General features: G+C 44.4%; 1 protein-coding gene across 2 annotated transcripts in view; it reads right to left on the reverse strand.

The window, feature by feature from the left end:
• Window positions 1–12,110: 12,110 nt before the first annotated feature.
• The window catches only part of Rcsd1 (RCSD domain containing 1), an 83,163-nt gene continuing 77,366 nt past the window's right edge, over window positions 12,111–17,907 (reverse strand). For both annotated transcript variants that reach the window (XM_045142241.1, XM_045142242.1), the window contains one exon: window positions 12,111–13,109. In XM_045142241.1, the coding sequence (XP_044998176.1) occupies window positions 13,089–13,109 (21 nt within the window). In that variant the 3' untranslated portion in view covers window positions 12,111–13,088. The remainder of the gene's footprint in view (window positions 13,110–17,907) is intronic.

The raw sequence follows: 17,907 nt of genomic DNA on the forward strand, positions 1-17,907 counted from the left end.
GCTTGGGCCCCACGGGCACACTTGAATCTGGCTTCCCCCTCACCCACGCTGGCTTGGTGGTGGATAGGAGAGCACAGTAGTTTCTTGATCTAGGAGAACTTTTCTGTTTGCCTCTGCTTTATTGTTGGGGGGTAACTTCTCACTTTGATAGCATGCGTGATTTTCCTCTGGTCTCTGAATCTACCACATGTGTATTTCCCTTACACTCTAGATGTACCACGTGGGTGCTCTCATGAACTCCAGGCAGGCTACTGAGGGGATGGGTGGAGTTAGGGTAATTGGACCCCTGCAGGTAAAAAGGGCAGGAAAGTTTGCACTTGCCAGAAATCCAAAACTGACTTCCCTTTTGTTGTTGTTTTTTGTTTTTCAAGATACAGTCTCACTCTAGCTCAGGCTGACCTGGAATTCACTATGTAGTCTCAGGGTGGCCTCAAACTCAGAGATCCTCCTACCTCAGCCTCCCTAATGCTGGGATTAAAGGCATGCCCAGCTCATCTGACTCATCTTTTGCCTAGTTCCACAAACAGTCAGGACCCCTCCTAGGAGGAAGGTCTTTCATAGGATTTAAACATTGTGGTTGGTCAAATTCAGCCCCAGGAACTTGGTGTCAGAGCTAATCTCTTCCTGAAACAGCCTCTGGCCCTAACCAACCAGCTGGCCCTCTTGTTAACCTTGGAGCAAATGACAGCCCACAACTCTAAGGTTATAAATACCATTGCCAGGGCAGGGCAGGCTCTCTGGCTCTCTCTGATCACTTGGGAACTTGGCAGCTGTGAATGAGTTTTTTTCTCCTCTGGTGCTGGGCTGGCTCAGCCCAGGCACAGTGGGGAGGGCCCCCAGCCCTTACTCCTCATGGCTTCTTTATCCCCTCCAGCTCCCCACATGACAGGAGCTCCTTGAACTTTCTTTGTAATGGCCATGCTTTTTTCCCCAGGCACTCCACACGGGATCTCTAGCCATATGGGTGCCTTTCCTTGGCTCTACTTCCCTCGATAAACATAATAATTTAATAATTATCCTTCTGAGGTTTTTAAAATTCAGTTCTTTGACTAAAATTAGGAACAAATCTAGAGTTTGGGATTCAAGGACATTCCTGGACCCCTAGCACCTCGTTACACAAACTGTAATTTCTTGAAACTAGGGGTAGCCATGAGTATTACTCTCTTCATTACTCATTTCTCCTTCGAGTTTTTTTTTTTTTTTTCAAGGTAGAGTCTCATATTAGCCCAGGCAAACCTGGAATTCACTTTGTAGTCTCAGGCTGACCTCGAACTCATGGTGATTCTCCTACTTCTGCCTCCAGACTTCTGGTATTAAAGGCATGCGCCACCACGCTTGGCCTCCTCCCCTGAATTTCATGGTCTCTACTGTGATATTTTCCCTCTTGCTTGAGACTCACTGTTTGCCCTATTAACTTCCCGCCACAGGAAATCACGTGACACATGCCATGTGTGCTCTAAGTCTCCTTATATGTAAATAGAGAGTGGGGCGTGGTGGCGCACGCCTTTAATCCTAGCACTTGGGAGGCAGAGGTAGGAGGATTGCTGTGAGTTCGAGGCCACCCTGAGACTACATAGTGAATTCCAAGTCAGCCTCAGCTAGAGTGAGACCCTACCTTGAAAAACCAAATAGATAAATAAATAAATATTGATTTGATAATAAGAAAATTAAGATAATATTTTCAAATTTTTGTTTATTTGAGAGAGACAGAAAGAGGCAGAGAGAGAGAGAGAAAAAAAAATATATATATATATATTTATTTATTTATTTATTTTGGTTTTTTGAGGTAGGGTCTCACTGTAGCCCAGGCCTGGCTCTAAGATAATATTTTTAAAATGCAAAGAAAACTGGACTCTTAAAACTATATATTTCCAGCCAGGCATGGTGGTACATGCCTTTAATCCTAGCATTTGGGAGGCAGTGGCAGGAGGATTGCTGTGAATTTGAGGTCACCTTGAGACTACAGAGTGAATTCCAGGTCAACCTGGGATAGAATGAGACCCTACGTTGAAAAACAAGACAACAGCAACAAAAACAACAAAACACCTATATATTTCCATGTGTCTATTAGAAGGAATAGGGTCAAGAATTAGAAGCGTTGTAAAGAATCCCATCTTCCAGAGGTCATCAATCAGGCCACTTTTGATTGTTTGCCACTCTTAAGAGGCCAGGGCCAGCCTTGATGTGGAGGAGCCTGACACCATCTAGTACCCTGGCTTCTTAGAGACTCACACAGTGGAGGCCAGTGCTGGAGATCTGGTTATCTGAAGGAGTCATTGTTTTTTGGAAGAAAGCAAGTCTGCTGATAACACCCACTTTTAGTACCAACAATGTAATCTTTCTGGAATCTTGTTTCTAAACTTTGGTTACAGTGTAATTCAGCCAACCCCTTTTTTTTTCTCTCAATTTTTATTAACATTTTCCGTGATTATAAAAAGTATCCCATGGTAATACCCTCCCTCTCCCCCTTTCCCCTTTGAAATTCCATTCTCCATCATATCCCCTCCCCATCTCAATCAGTTTGTCTTTTATTTTGATGTCATGATCTTTTCCTCCTCCTACAATGGTCTTGTGTAGGTAGTGTCAGGCACTGTGAGGTCATGGATATCCAGGCCATTTTATGTCTGGAGGGAGCACATTGTAAGGAGTCCTACCCTTTCTTTGGCTATTACTTTCTTTCTGCCACCTCTTCCGCATTAAACCCTGAGCGTTGGAGGTGTGATCGAGATGTTACTCAGTACTCCAGGCATTTCTTTCCAGCACTATGATACCTTTTGAGTCATCCCAAAGTCACTGCCATCTGAAAAGAGAAGATTCTCTACCCAAAGTGAGAGTAGCATTAATATAAGAGAAGTGCTTACTGGGCAGTTTGATAAGCATACTATATACATTTTTTCCAGACATCAGCAGATGTTACACCCCTAGGGCTCATGACTACCCCTGTTTTAAGTTTTTAGTATCAGGGATGTATTTCCTCCCATGGAGTGGGCCTCCAGTCCAATTGGAGGGAAGTTGGTTTCCACCATGACAGATGTGCCACTATTGTACCCATTGGCTCATTTGGCCTGGATGGCCAATTATAAGGCTTGCAGTGTCCACTGTTGAGTATCTTCACTGGTGGTATTTCTCCCATTGAACTGCATGTAGAATGGCTTCTTCCAGCTTTCTGTCAGCATCCCACCCCTTTTTTAAAACAATTGGTAAGAATGGTATCTGATTTTTGTTTTGTTTTGTTTTTTCATTCTAGCCTAGGCTGACCTGGGATTCACTAGGTAGTCTCAGGGTGGCCTAGAACTCAAGGCGATCCTCCTACCTCTGCCTCCCTAGTGCTGAGATTATAGGTGTGCGCCACTGTACTTGGCAGGTAACTCATTTTTAAAAATTTTGCTTAGTATTATCTTTTTTTTTTTTTTTGAGGTAGGGTCTCACTCTAGCCCAGGCTAACCTAGAACTCACTCTGTTGCCCCACGTTGGCCTTGAACTCACAGTAATCCTCCCGCTCCAGGCTCCTGAGTGCTAGGGCTAAATGCATGTACCACTGTGCCCAGCCGCATGGTAACTGGTTTTATAGATTACCTAATTTCCAGTAATTCTTACACATTTATTTGTAAAACAATGTCGTGAAGAGCCAGAATTGTTACTCACCTGAATGCCCAGATTGGAGTCCGAGGCTATCTCTACTTCCCTACATCTCACAGGAGTTTCCTAGTTCCTGAGCAGATGGTCCCCAGAGAAGTCTTTCTCTAACTCTGCCCTGGAACTCAGTATGTAATCAAAGCTGGCCTTAAATTCCTCCTGTCTCAGCCTCCTAGGCTCCTGAGGACTGAAGGGGGAGCACAGGCCACCACACCTTGCTTCCTTTTGCTCTCAGAGGCAGGTAATCTTATTTTTCTAGTTTTCTCTGTGAAGCATAGAATACATTTCTTACCTCTTTTTCTGGGGAGTCTCAAAGAACCTCTGTTTGGGGCTGGGGAGATGGCTTAGTGGTTAAGGCACTTGCCTGCCAACCCTAAGGTCTCAGGTTCGATTCCCCAGTACCCACATCATCTAGATGTGTAATGTGATATGTGTGTCTGGGGTTCACTTGCAGTGGCTGGAGAGAGAATGGGTGTACCAGAGCCACTGCAAATGAACTCCAGGTGCATGCACTACCTTATGCATTTGGCTTATGTGTGTACTAGAGAGTTGAACTGGTCTTTATGCTTTGTGGGCAAGTGCCTTAACCACCGAGCCATCTCTTCAGTCCCCTGCTCTCATTTTATTTGATTTTGCTTGGTGCTCTTGCTATGTCATGAGCCACCTTCTCATACCTTAGAGTACAAAGTCAGCCAGAACTAAGCAACGTGTCATTTTGATTGTGTGTGTGTGTGTGTGTGTGTATAAGAGAGAGAGAGGTGAGGTGTGCACATGCCTATGTGGTGTCCCTCTGTCCCCCTGTGGCAGGGTGCCTTCACGATGGTTGTCCAGCTCCATTGCTCTTTCACCTGGTCTTGTTCTAAACCAGAAGAATCTCTTACCAATTCTGGAGCTTGCCGCTCCCCCACCTCCCACGGGCTGCTGTGACTCTCGGGTCTCGGCTTCCCTGAGGCAGTGGGTTACAGGAGCTTGGGGCCACATCCAGCAGTTTATGTGGTTTCTAGAGTCAAACTCTGGTGGTCTCAGGCTCCCTCAGGCCATCACCATGTTTGTGCAGTGCACATGTAACTGCAGAGGCATCTCTCCAGGCCACTAAATGTCACTTTAAAGCAAACAATGAAAGAGTACTTAGTGGCCCAGGGATTTCCCTGTTGGGAACAGTTACTGTTTTTGACCCATCTAACATTACTTCTTTTGGCAACAGCTCAGATTTTACTTTGAGGAGTCACCTTATTCCCATTCATAATCTTTTTTTTTTAAATATAGTTTTAATTTTTATTTATTTATTTGAGAGAGAGAGAAAGAGACAGATAGAGAATGGGTGAGCCAGGGCCTCACAGCCACTGCAAACGAATTCCAGATGCATGCACCATCTTGTGCATCTGGCTTATGTAGGTCCTGGAGAATAGCAACTGGGTCCTTTGGCTTTGCCAGGTGAGCGCCTTAATCATTAGGCCATCTGTCCAATGCCCATTCACAATTTTTTTTTTTTTTTTAAATCCGGTGCGGTGGCTCACACCTTTTTTTTTTTTTAATTTTTTAATTTATTTATTTGAGAGCGACAAACACAGAGAGAAAGACAGATAGAGGGGGAGAGAGAGAATGGGCGCGCCAGGGCTTCCAGCCTCTGCAAACGAACTCCAGAAGCGTGCCCCCACTTGTGCATCTGGCTAACATGGATTGAGCCTCAAACCGGAGTCCTTAGGCTTCACAGACAAGTGCTTAACCACTAAGCCATCTCTCCAGCTGCCCCCCCCCCCTTTTAATTGTCAAATGTCCCACATAGGCTTGTGTCTTTAAATAGTTAATCCCCATTTGGTAGCACTGTTTGTGAAGGAAGGTTTGACTAGGAAGTGGAGCCTTGAGGGAGAGCTCTGTCACTGGGGGGCAGGCCTTGTTGTGTTAGATCCCAGATCTGTTTGCTACTTCTTTTACTGCTGATGTCAAAATGTGATACAGGCTTCCTGCTTAGATCTGCCATGTTTTCCCTGCCAAAACAGACACTTCCCTTCAAACGAGTAAGCCAAAAATAACTCTTTCCTTAAGCCATTTCTAGTTGGGAATTTTGTCCTAGCAGTGAGAAAGTAACTGATACTCTAAAAAAAAAAAAAAGCTTAGTCAGGGGTTGGAGAGATGGCTTAGTGGTTAAGATGCTTGCCTGCAAAGGTGAAGAACTCAGGTTCGAATCCCCAGGACCCACATAAACCACATGCACAAGATGGTGCATGTATCTGGAGTTTGTTTGCAGTGGCTAAAGGCCCTGGCACACCTATTCTTTCCACGACCCCCCCCCCCACCGCCCATACCCTCTCTCTCTCCCCCTCCTTCTCTGTCTCTCTCAAATAAAAATAAATAAAAAGAAAGAAAGCCAGGCATGGTGGCACATGCCTATTAAAAAAAAAGAAAAAGAAAAAAAAGCCTAGCCAGGCATGGTGACACACATCTTTAAACACAGCACTTGGGAGGCAGAGGTAGGAGGATTGTCATGAGATTAAGGCCACCCTGAGACTACATAGTGAATTCCAGCTCAGCCTAGGCCAGAGTAAAACTCTTAACTTGAAAAACAGCAACAACAACAACAATAAAGCAAGACAAAAATAATCTAATTAGAAAATGATTGACTGGCTGTCTTTCCAATCATTTATTTATTTATTTAGTTTTGGTTTTTCAAGGTAAGGCCTCATTCTAGCCTGGGTTGACCTGGAATTCACTGTATAGTCTCAGTGTGGTCTTGAATTCACAGCAGTCCTCTTACCTCTGCCATCTGAGGGTTGGGATTAAAGGTGTGTGCCACCACACCTGGCCCATTTATTCCTACCCCTTCCCCCCCTTGGCTGACCTGGAATTCACCATGTAGTCTCAGGCTGGCCTCAAACTCATGGTGATTCTCCCACCTCTGCCTCCTGAGTGCTGGGATTAAAGGTGTGCACCACCACTCATTTATTCTTTTCTTTTTCATATATTTATATATTCATTCTTTTTTGTTTTGTTTTGTTTTAATGAGAGAGCAAGAGACAGGGAGAGAGAGAGAATTGGTGGGCCAGGACCTCCAGCCACTACAATCAAGCTTCAGATGCATGTGCCACCTAGTGTGCATGTGTGACTGCACCTGCGCCACCTTGTGCATTTGGCTTACATGGGACCTGCAAAATCAAACATGAGTCCTTAGGCTCCGCAGGCAAGTGTCTTAACCGCTAGGCCATCTCTCCAGCCCATTTTGTTTGTTTTTTGAGGTAAGGTCTTGTTCTAGCTCAGGCTGACCTGGAACTCATTCAGGCTGGCTTCAAACTCACAGTGATTCTCTTACCTCTGCCTCCCATGTGCTAGGATTAAAGGTGTGCGCCACCACACCTGGCTCATTTGTTCTTTTTTTTTTTATTATGCTATTTATTTGTAAGCAAAGGAAGATAAAAGAGAGACAGGCAGAGATAATGGGTGATGCATCTGGCTTTATGTATCCTGAATTATCAAACCCAGGCCACCCAGCTTTGTAAGCAAGTGCTTTTAACCACTGAGCCATGTGCCCAGTCCCACAACCCTTTTAAATTTCAAAACCTTCTGGGGCTGTGTCTGGAAGGACAAAGTCTGAAATTCAAGTTGCACCACAAAGAGAGTGGAAGATTGACTTCTGATACTTCAGCCTCTATCTGTGGAAGAATCAGTGTTTTTTTTTTTCTTTTTAATTGACAACTTCTATACTTATAGACAATTAATCAAGATATTTCCCTTCCTTCCCCCATTTCTCCCTTTATAACTCTGCTTCCATCTTATCCCCTCTCTTTCTCTCTGTTTATCTCTTTTATTTTGACGTCATCATCTTTTTCTCCTATTATGAGGGTCTTGTAAAGGTACTGCTAGGCACTTTGAGATCATGGATATCGAGGCCAATTTGTCTGGGCAGTTGCATTGTAGGGAGTGGTACCCTTCCTTTGGCTCTTACATTCTTTCTGCCACCTCTTCTGCAATGGACCCTGAGCGTTGGAAGGTGTGATAGAGATGTTTCAGTGTTGAGCACTCCTACGTCACTTCTTCTCAGCAGTGTGTTGCCTTCTGGGTCATCCCAGTGGTCATCGCCATCTGAAAAGAGAAGCTTCTCTAACCAAAAGTGAAAGTAGCATTAACATATGAATATGAACATTAAATGTAGTGCTTTCAGAGCAGTTTGGTGAGAATAATATATGTACTTAGCCAGACAAGAGTGGGCTTTATACCCCTAAGGCACATGACCTCCCCCGCCATAGGATTTTGATTAGGTTTTCAGTACCAGGCATGTATTCCCTCCCTTAGTGTGGGCTTCCAGTCCAATTAGAGAGCAGTTGGTTTCCCCCAGAGCAGAATGTCACTATTGCACTTGTTCGGTGTGGCCAAACTTGAGGCTTCCAGTGTCCACTGTTTTCACGGCTGATGACTTCTGTCTCCCATAGGGCTGCATACAGTGCAGCTTTTTCCAGCTTTCAGTTGGCTGGGCTACAGGGAGAAGGTTTTCAGATCATCCCCAGCTTGATTTTTTCAATGATCTTGCTGCCCATGCATGAGAAGTTTTCAGCAACAGGGTCTTACCATCTGTTACTCTTGGGAAACCGAGGACCTTGGCAAAAGCCTGTAGTGTTTTAGAGGCAGCAAGGACCTCCCTGGCCAAAAACTCACTGGTAGGTATGCCATCCCTGGGACTGAAATTTTTCTAGTAGCAAATCTATTGCTTCTGGATGTGCCATTATCCAAACAAGTAGGCTTTCATACGTCTTATTCAGAATACCTTGAATTTTGATTGACCCTCCCCCACCCTTCTCTTACTCAATCTCTTTCCCTGGCCTCACTTAGGCCATTCCACTCCCTAGAATCTGTTCTTCTACTTACATATATACAATACCATCCCCTAAAGTCCTTCCTTCTCCTCCCTCCCTTATAGCCTTTTCTCCAGCTTACTGGCCTCTGTTATACACACAAGTCTAAATGGTTGTAGCTAGGACCCACATATAAGAGAGAACATGCGACATTTGGCTTTCTGGGCCTGGGTTACCTCACTTAGTATAATCCTTTTCAGACCCATCCATTTCCCAGCAAATTTCATTTTTCTTTCTTTCTTTTCTTTTTTTTTCAAGGTAGGATCTCACTCTAGCCCAGATTGACCTGGAGTTCACTATGTAGTCTCAGGGTGGCCTTGAACTTACGACAATCCTCCTACCTCTGCCTCCCAAATGCTGGGATTAAAGGTGTGTGACACCACACCCAGCATAATTTCATTTTTCTTTACCATTGAATAGAACTCCATTGTGTAAATGTACCACATCTTTATTATCCATTCATCTGTTGAGGGTCATCTAGGCTGGTTCCATTTCCTAGCTATTGTGAACAGTGCATCAATAAACATGGTTGTGCAAGTATCTCTAAGGTAGTGAGAAGAGTCATTAGGATACTTGCCTAGGAGTGCTACAGCAGGGTCATATGGTAGATTTATTTTTAGCTCTCAGGAACTTCCACACTGATTTCCTCACCAACAGTGTAGAAGGGTTCCTCTTTTTCCACATCCCCGCCACCATTTATGATCATTTGTTTTCATGATGGTGGCCAATCTGACAGGAGTGAGATTCCATCTCAAAGTACTTAATTTGCATTTTCCTGATGGTTAATGATGTAGAATACTTTTTTAGATGTTTATATGCCATCTGTATTTCTTCTGATGAGAACTCTCTATTTAGTTCCATAGGCACCCCTCTTTTTTTTTTTTTTTTTTTGGTTTTTCAAGGTAGGGTCTCACTCTAGCTCAGGCTGACCTGGAACTCACTATGGAGTCTCAGGGTGGCCTTGAACTCATGGTAATTCTCCTACCTCTGCCTCCCAAATGCTGGGATTAAAGGTGTGCACCAACATGCCCAGCTCTATAGCCCATTTTTAAATTGGGTTGTTTCATTTCTTCTTATTTTGGTTTTTGAGTTCTTTGTATATTCTGGATATTAATTCTCTGATAGATGTAGAGCTGGCAAAGATGTTTTCCCATTCTGTAGGTTGTTTCTTTGTCCTATTCAGTGTCTTTTGCTGTACAAGAGCTTTGTAATTTCATGAGATCACAGTGGTTGATTAGTGGTTTTACTTCCTGAACAACTGGGGTATAAAGAATCAGTGTTTTTGTTCAAGCTTTTAAGCTTTTTAAGAAACAATGTCTTCCTTGACCAGGTTGTGACTCTCATTGCTTATGACAGAGATAGGCTTCTTCCATTTTATTTTATTTTTTGAGACAGAATCTCAAAGTGTAACCCAGGATAGCTTGAAACTATGTAGCACAGGCTGCCTTGAAACGCTCAACAATCCTGCCTTCCCTTCCTGAGGGCTCGGCTTACAGGTGTGACCATATTAGATGGGCACCTTTAAACTCAAATGTGGGCCTGGAGAGGTGGCTCGGCGGTTTAGGTACTTGCTTGTAAAGTCTGACAGTCAGGGTGCAATTCCCTAGTACCCACGTAAACCCAGATGTTCCAAATGGCATATATATCTGGAGCTCCTTTGCAGGGGCAGGAGGCACCCCTTCTGTCTCTGTCTTTCTCTGCTTGCAAATAAATAAAATATAAAACCTAAATGTGGAATCCTATCACCCGTGCAAATACAATGCCCCTGTCATGGGTGCTTCAGAAAGAGGGGTATAAATCATTGGCTGGGACCAACAGGAGAACCCCTGCCCTTTAAGAATTCCCTCCCAAGAGGACTCTGAGAAGTGAACAACCCTTGGGAATAGGGCTGCTGATTTTTTCCCCCCACAAAATAGACTAAATAATGAAAGTAAAGGAATTGGGGAGAAAAGTAATCTAGGCCAGGTGTGGTGGTGCATGCCTTTAATCCTATCACTCGGGAAGCAGAGGTAGGAGGACTGCCATGAGTTCGAGGCCACCCTTAGCCTACACAGTGAATTCCAGGTCAGCCTGAGCTAGAGTGAAACCCTACCTTGAAAAACCAAACAAAAAAAAAAAAAAAAACAAAAAAAACAAGAAAGGCAACCTGACACCATTAAGCCTGGTCCTGTGGTATCAGAGTCTTACCATTTATTTATTCATTTTATTTTATTGTAAGCAGAGAGAGAAAGAGAGAGAGAGAGAGAGAGAGAGAGAAGGGGAGGGAAGCGGAAGGGAGAGGAGAGGAGAGGAGAGACAGAGAGAGAGAGAGAGAGAGAGAGAATGGGCACACCAGGGACTCTAGCCACTGCAAATGAACTCTAGATGCATGTATTCTTGTACATCTGGCTTACATGGGTCTTGGGGAATTGAACCTGGGTCCTTTGGCTTCACAGGCAAATGCCTTAACTGCTAAGCCATTTCTCCAGCCCCTTACCATTTATTTTTTATTTTTTGTTTTTCAAGTTAGGGTCTCACTCTGGCTCAGGCTGGCCTGGAATTCACTATGTAGTCTCAGGGTGGCCTCGAACTCATGGCAGTCCTCTTACCTCTGCCTCTCGAGTGCTGGGATTAAAGGTGTGTGCCACCATGCCCAACTTTGTCTTACTATTATTTAAATTGTACTTTTCTCATCTGCTACCATAATGTTTAACACCTTCAGGAGAACAGAGAGCTTTATTTTCACCTTTATATTCCACACTTTCTGTTCCGGGCCTTTTTCACCTTATACTCACTATCACGTACATATTCACAAACAGCTTGTGTAAGTATAGATAACCCATAGGCATACATGATCATGCATTGTTAAGGGATAGATGTCCCTGTTGATAGATGTATAGGTAGACAGATGGCATATAGATATCAAAAAAACAGACACATATTTTTCCATATTCTGTTAAAAATCCAAACTTTATAATCAATATGACAGTATCAGTCTCAGGCCAGGTTACAAGTTTGTCACAACCCACAAATTTTTTAAAAATAGTTTTGAAAAATAATATATCCCAAATATGAATACTATCCTGGAATTAGAAAAACTATTATGAATTGGACAAGAAAGTTGAGGTATCACCAGTTACATAAGGCCTTTTTATCTGGGAAATTATTTTCTGAAGCCAGAGTGTGTCCTAACAGACCTCTGGAAAAACAATTGCTCCAACAGCCATATATGAACATGACATTGAAGAAATTAAATCAGAATCAGGACCCGCCCTAAAGGTTAAACATTTATTTGGATTAGCATTCTTCAGCAGGATTGCATGGAAAGGAGATTGGGGATAAGTGGAAGAATGAGTGAGTAGTCAGGCCCAACCCTCTTTTACAAACCCTCCTACACGCTCCAAACAAAATATTAAAGCAAAGCTACCTAGTGAGAACAGACTGAACCCACTCTTCCTGAGATCACAAGAGGTTGTGCTTAAATTCAAGAAATACTTCCTGAAAGCCAGGCAAGTTTGTGCACATCTATAATCCAGAGGCAGAGACAGGAAGATCATAAGTTCAAGGCCAGCCTGGGCTACATAGTGAATTCAAGGCTACGGGATGAGATCCTGTCTGGAAAAGGAAAAAAAAAAAAAAACAAAACCCAAAACATCAAAACAAACAAATCAAAGCTTCCTGGAGAAGTTAGGAAGGACATGCTCATAGCAAAATTACACTCTGGGCATTCAAGGCACCTCCCAGAGAGCATCTATAATCCATGTTCAAGTGTAACCTTGTGGGAGGGTGAAATCCATTCCTCCAGGGTGACTCTGAACCCCGGCATTGTTGAGGTGTCACTGCTGTGCCTTCAGGATGAGGAAGCACAGCATTTGAATATCGGGCTTCTCCACGGGCCTTCCAGCCTCCTCAGGAGTGGTGGGAGGGGACAGCTTAGGCCGGCCCTGTCCCTGGAAGTCAAGTCCAAAACTACAGAATGCACAAAGTTCCTATTGCTGGAGCAGACAGATACATTCATTTTAAGATTTTAATAAATATCTCTTAGAGTCCATTGTTTTCAAATTTGGCTGGCCATTTCCCATTTGGAGTAAGCTGAAAGATTGTCTTTGAGGTCTTGATATGATTTAAGGTCTTCTATAACTTAGAAGTTTGTTTCCCACAGGACTATTTCCTTTTGTTCTTATCCACCTAATATTAGCTTTTACTTACATTTGAATACCATAAGAATTTTTAGGACAGTAAAAAGGCTGTAACATCTGACAAGCTCAATGAGAGCCTAGTTAGGAGGCTGGCTGCAGGGAGAAGTGGGGCTGGGGAGTAGCAGGGGCCCTCCAGGCTGACCAGTATTCCTGGAGAGTTGTCACCTCAGTGAATTGCTTTAAATATGCTTTTGTTTTTAGCCAAATCCATCAAATGATACAAACTCAAGTTGATGAAAGTCTCCTGCGCTCAGCTCCATCCTCTCTCTTGGGGAGCACTCCGTGTGGATCTGGGAAATAACCTGCCGGTCCCAGGCTGACTCCCCGTGCAATCTGCCTTTGCAGTGGCTTCCTCGGCTGCTGCTGCTGTAACCACACTTCCCGGGAGATGTGTCCGGCAGCTTGTCAGCCAGGCACCATGAGCCTTTCTTCACATTCTAGTTTCATCGTCCTGTGAACAGGGAGGGGAAGAATGACACAGAGCATGGTCCTGGGAAACTGAGTCTCGGTCATTAGGCTTTACAAGCAAGTGCCTTGATCACTAAGCCATATTTCTAGACCTTTCCTTTTTTTTTTTTTTTTGAGGTAGTGTCTTGCTCTAGCCCAGACTGACCTGAAATTCACTATGTAATTTCAGGCTGGCCTCAAACTCGTGGCGATCCTCCCTCCCAAGTGCTGGAATTGAAGATGTGCACCACCATGGCTGGTTGTGTTCAACTGTTTATTTATTTTTTATTTTTGAGGTAAAGTCTCACTCTAGCCCAGGCTGACCTGGAATTCACTATATAGTCTCAGGGTGGCCTCAAACTCAAGGCTATCCTCTTCCAAGTGCTGTGATTAAAGATGCGCCACCACGTCTGGTTTCTGCTCAACTTAAAAAAAAAAAATTATTTATGTGTTTGCAAATGGAGAGACAGAGACAGAGAGAGAATGGGTATGCCAGGGCCTCCAGTCACTGCAGATGAACTGCAGATGCTGTGGCATTCTGTGCGTCTGGCTTTACTTGAGTACTGAAGAATTGAACCCAGGATGTTAGACTTTGCAGGCAGGCACCTTAACCACTGAGTCATCTCTCCAGCCCTTCTGCTCACCAATTTTTGACAACATAAACATGAAAAATAATAGAAAGAGGTGGGAGGGGTTGCTGTGAGTCTGAGGCCATCCTGAGACTACATAGTGAATTCAAGGTTAGCCTGGGCTAGAGTGAGACCCTACCTCGAAAAACCAACACACACCACACACACACACACACACACACACAATGTGAGGTGGGTGACAAAGGGAAGCTAGCCTTAGAGTTGCACTCTCCCACGCCCTTGTGATGCCTGTGTAGCTTCCACCTGCTTCCTGTAGAAGAGTGCTTTGCTCCATTCTTTGTTCTCCACACAGCACCGCTTGCAGGCAGAGTCCCATTTACTCTCTTGTCTGTCGGGTCTTACTCAGTATACTCTATCTTTTTTTTCTTTGAACCCTCAGTCCTTCCCATACTGGTTGGGAATACTGAATGCAAGAATGCAATCATAATTAATTTGTTTGATCAACCTATTTCTACCAGTTGAGGCACCAGAGGGGAATTAGACGGGGGGGGGGGGCAGGGGGAATGGCTGGCTGGGAAGCTGCTCAGTGTTGTGTGCTACCTGTCTCTGCAATAACCAGGGAACCTAGGACAGGCAGGGGTGCCCAGAGAAGTTCTGAGGGGCCTCCCTCATAATTGCTGTCAATAAATGTGGCGGTTTGATTCAGGTGTCCCCTATAAACTTAGGTGTTCTAAATGCTAAATTACCAGTTGATGGAGATGTGGGAATTAACGCCTCCCGGAGGCAGTGAATTGTTGGGGCTGGGCTTATGGGTTTTATAGCCAGTTTCCCCTTGCTAATGTTTGGCACATTCTCCTGTTCCTGTTGTTCACTTTATGTGGGCCAGGGGGTGATGTCCATGCCATCATTTTCCCCTGCCATCTTGCAGCTTCCCCTTGAGGCTGTAAACTAAAATAAACCCCTTTCCTCCCACAAGCTGCTCTTGGTTGGGTGATTTCTTCCAGTAGTGTGAACCTGACTGCAATAGTAAAGTTGGTACCGAGAGTGGGGTTGCTGCTAGACACCTGACTATATGGCTTTGGCCTTTTGGAGCTGATTTTCAAGAGGAATGTGGAAGGATTTGAAACCTTGGCCTAAGAGACGCCTTGCAGTGCTGTAAGTACAGCTTGATGGACTATTCTGGTCAGAGTTGAAAGACCCGAATGCAGTAAGAACTATGGACTATGAGGTTTGGCTTGTGTGGGTGAGAAAGACCTTTGCCTGGACTGGGCTAGAAGAAGTTTGTGTGAGAGGCTTGCTGTTATACCTGTGTCCTGAGAGGTTGTGCAGGGTTGCACAGAAATGAAATCATTGGGACAAAACTGTTGTCCATTCAGCTGCAACTGAGAGATTATAACATTTGAGATTGGGTCATATGATCTGCACTGGGGCAACAGGAAGAATGTAAACTCTTGAAGGGCCTGAGTGCTCAAGGAGTATCCTGTTCTTCAAAGTCTGCTTTATTCCCTCTGGATTAACAAATTGGCACCCTACCTGGTATTGTGAAGCATAAGAAATACAGGAGAGGGTAATTGAATTTACAACACAGTCTTGTGTTTTGGAAACAGTCATGGGCAATGTGAAGCAGGTTTGCTGGATACCTGCATGGAGACCCAATGGAGCCTTAAGGATGGACTGTGGGTTGCAGTGGAGACCCAGTGGAGATGCTGGGACCACGAAGACTGCCCAGGAGGGCTGTCAGGCTCAGATGAAGCTTTCCAGGACTGTGAATAGTTTAGTTGGAGGGGTGGAATTGAAACTTCAGATATTTGTTGTTGGTTAGAATAATTGGACTTGGAGATTTGACACTGACTAGAATTTTTGGCCTTGGAGCTACAGAGTTTGATGTTTGCACTGTTTAAATCTTGTATTGGCTGAATATTTCTTTGCTATGCCCAATGCCATCTTTTGCAGTGTGAGTGTTTATTCTATGCCATTACAGTTTTTTTGTTTTGTTTTTGGTATTATGGTTCAGTTAAAACACCTTGGACTATGGAAATGTTTGAACATCACTAGGATTGATAAAAACTATGGGGACTTTTAAAGGGACTGAATGCATTGCATCTTACATCATGGATCAGTTTATGGGGGCCAGGGGCGGAGTATGGTGGTTTGATTGAGGTGTCCCCCATAAACTTAGGGGTTCTGAATTCTAGGTTCCCAGCAGATGGAGATTTGGGAATTAATGCCTCCTGGAGGCAGTGTATTGTTGGGGGCAGGTTTATGGGTGTTATAGACAGTGTCTCCTTTTGTCAGTGTTTGGCACACTTTCCTGTTGCTATTGTCCACCTTATGTTGGCCAGGAGGTGATGTCTACCCTTTACTCATACCATCGTTTTCCCCTGCCATCTTGGAGCTTCCCCTAGAGTCTGTCAGCTAAAATAAACACTTTTTTCCTAAAAGCTGTTCTTGGTCAGGTGATTTCTGCCAGCAGTGTGAACCTGACTGCAACACTAAGGAATCCTTTTGCCCTAGTACTTGAGGCATTTTGACTCTAAATTTTTTAAAGTCATAATCTGTTTAAAGGATACATTTAATATTTTATTTTTATTTATTTGAGAGAGTGAGGAAGAGGCAGATATGTAGAGAGAGAATGGTATGCCAGGGCCTTCAGCCACTGCAAACAAACTCCAAATGTGTGTGCCACCTTTTGCATCTGGCTTACATGGGTCCTGGGAAATCAAACCCAGTTCCATTGGCGTTGCAGGCAAGCACCTTAACTATGAAGCCATCTCTCCAGCCAGATTCTAATTTCTTTCTTTCTTTATTTTAAAGCAAGAGAGAGAGAGAGAGAGAGAGAGAGAGAGAGAGAGAAAGGAGAGAATGGGTGTGCCAGGGCCTTTAGCCACTACAATCAAACTCTAGATGTATGCACCATCACATGCATCTGGCTTACATAGGCACCTGGGAATTGAACTGGAGTGCCTTAACTGCTAAGCCATCTCTCCACGTCTGTGGTGGTTTGATTCAGGTGTTCCCCATAAACTTAGGTGTTCTGAGTACTAGGTCCCCATCTGATGGCAATTCGGAAATTAAAGCCTCCTGGAGGCAGTGTGTTGTTGGGCGTGGGCTTATGGGTGTTATAGCCAGTGTCCTTTTGCTAGTGTTTGGCACACTCTCATGATCCTGTTGACCACCTCGTGTTGTCCAGGTGGTTATGTATGCTCTCTGCTCATGCCATCGTCTTCCCCGGCCATTATGGAGCTTCCGTTTGAATCTGTAAGCCAAAATAAATCTTTTCTCCCACAAGCTGTTGGTCAGGTGGTTTCTGCCAGCAATGTGAATCTTACTGCAACAAGCCCTGATTCTAACTTTTTAAAAAACATTTTTGTGCATTTTCAAGCAGACAGAGAAAGAGAGAGAGAGAGAGAGAGAGAGAGAGAGAGAGAGAGAGGGAGGGAGGGAGGGAGGGAGGGAGGGAGGGACGGAGAAGGACGGAGGGAGGAATGGGCACGCCAAGGTACCAGCCTCTGCAAACAAACTCCAGATGCACACACCATTTTTTGTGCGTCCAGCTTTACCTGGGTACTGGGGAATTGAACTGGAGATTTTAGGATTTGCAGACAAGTGCCTTTAACTGCTGAGCCATCTTCCCAGCCCCTACTTTTTTTTTTTTTTTTTTTTAATATGGGGTCTGGAGATCTAAATTCATAGGGCAAACACCTTGTCCACTGAGCCATCTCTCCTGCACTTGATTCCCCCAGGACCAAAAGTCTAGAGTAGATTATGTACATGGGCAGAGGTACTTGTTAAGCAAGCAGTTTAGTCCGATGACTTGAGTAGGTGCCCAATAGGTCAACACTGATTGGGTCAAGGTTTTTGTCTGTTGGTGAGGGGTACGGAAAGGAAAAGCAGCGGGTGAGGATGGTAGTCCTTTTTCTCTTTCCCAACTGTGTGTGGGGACTGGGGGCGGGGAGGCATTTTGATCCCTTGTCCAAGGCTCTCTGGGTTAGAAATATGGAGTGACAGGGCTGGAGACATGACCAGGAAACCATGCCCCACAGCTCCTCCTGGAGTGTCTGTAGGAAACCACCTGCCACCGAGACTTGTCTGAAGCAGGCTGTTGCTCTATCAAACTTGCAACCTGGGTAAATTTTTCCCCCCTTTGGGGACTGGAAGAGACTGTCAGGAGATAAAGGTCTCCTGCCAAGGCTGATACTTTCCAGCCTGGAA

This window comes from Jaculus jaculus, chromosome 1 (genome assembly GCF_020740685.1).
Source record: "Jaculus jaculus isolate mJacJac1 chromosome 1, mJacJac1.mat.Y.cur, whole genome shotgun sequence".
In the NCBI taxonomy this organism is placed as follows: domain Eukaryota; kingdom Metazoa; phylum Chordata; class Mammalia; order Rodentia; family Dipodidae; genus Jaculus; species Jaculus jaculus.